Source organism: Montipora capricornis, chromosome 9 (genome assembly GCF_036669925.1).
Source record: "Montipora capricornis isolate CH-2021 chromosome 9, ASM3666992v2, whole genome shotgun sequence".
Taxonomy (NCBI): Eukaryota; Metazoa; Cnidaria; class Anthozoa; order Scleractinia; family Acroporidae; genus Montipora; species Montipora capricornis.
The window spans coordinates 24,933,663-24,934,146 of record NC_090891.1 but is presented as its reverse complement, the minus strand read 5'-3'; the positions used below and the strand labels follow the sequence as shown (position 1 = coordinate 24,934,146).

The following is a 484-nucleotide window of genomic DNA, read 5'->3' as shown; positions in this document are numbered from 1 at the left end:
CATTTTGGCAGAAGGTCATGGGCTTCCTCATTCTCGTAAAGAATATTACTGGATCATGCTGACTATCTAAACGTTGTCACCAATGGACATTTTCGGAACGAGCGCACACGGGACTCACATGTGCTCTATGGCTCAGCATTTTTTGGAACCAAAAATAGTATGGTACGTCAGAGGGGCTTATTAAAAGTGCCAAGAAAGAAGACACGTACGTATTTTGCTCCCACCGCTGTGTTCCATAGGTTTGTGAGCCTTGGCTCGTTTATAAATTGAGGCAATTCAAATCATCGTCAATTGTGTTAAGCGTTGGCACAAGTTAACGCGATTGTCGTTGGTTTTTTAGTCAGCTTATAAGAAACGAGCATTTCCTACTTCAAGAGCTGAATTGAATCGAAAGGACACTGCCGTTGAGTTCTGCTAATCATGTCTTTTGAAAGATATTACGACAACAAGGTAGGATCGGAAGACGAAGTCAGTAATTGATGTG

At 41.9% G+C, this 484-nt stretch overlaps 1 protein-coding gene across 1 annotated transcript in view; it reads left to right on the top strand.

The window, feature by feature from the left end:
* Positions 1-286: 286 nt before the first annotated feature.
* LOC138014914 (copper-transporting ATPase 1-like) overlaps positions 287-484 on the top strand; it is a 34,559-nt gene continuing 34,361 nt past the window's right edge. The window contains exon 1 of the mRNA XM_068861797.1: positions 287-450. Coding sequence (XP_068717898.1) covers positions 421-450 — 30 coding nt within the window. The 5' untranslated portion in view covers positions 287-420. The remainder of the gene's footprint in view (positions 451-484) is intronic.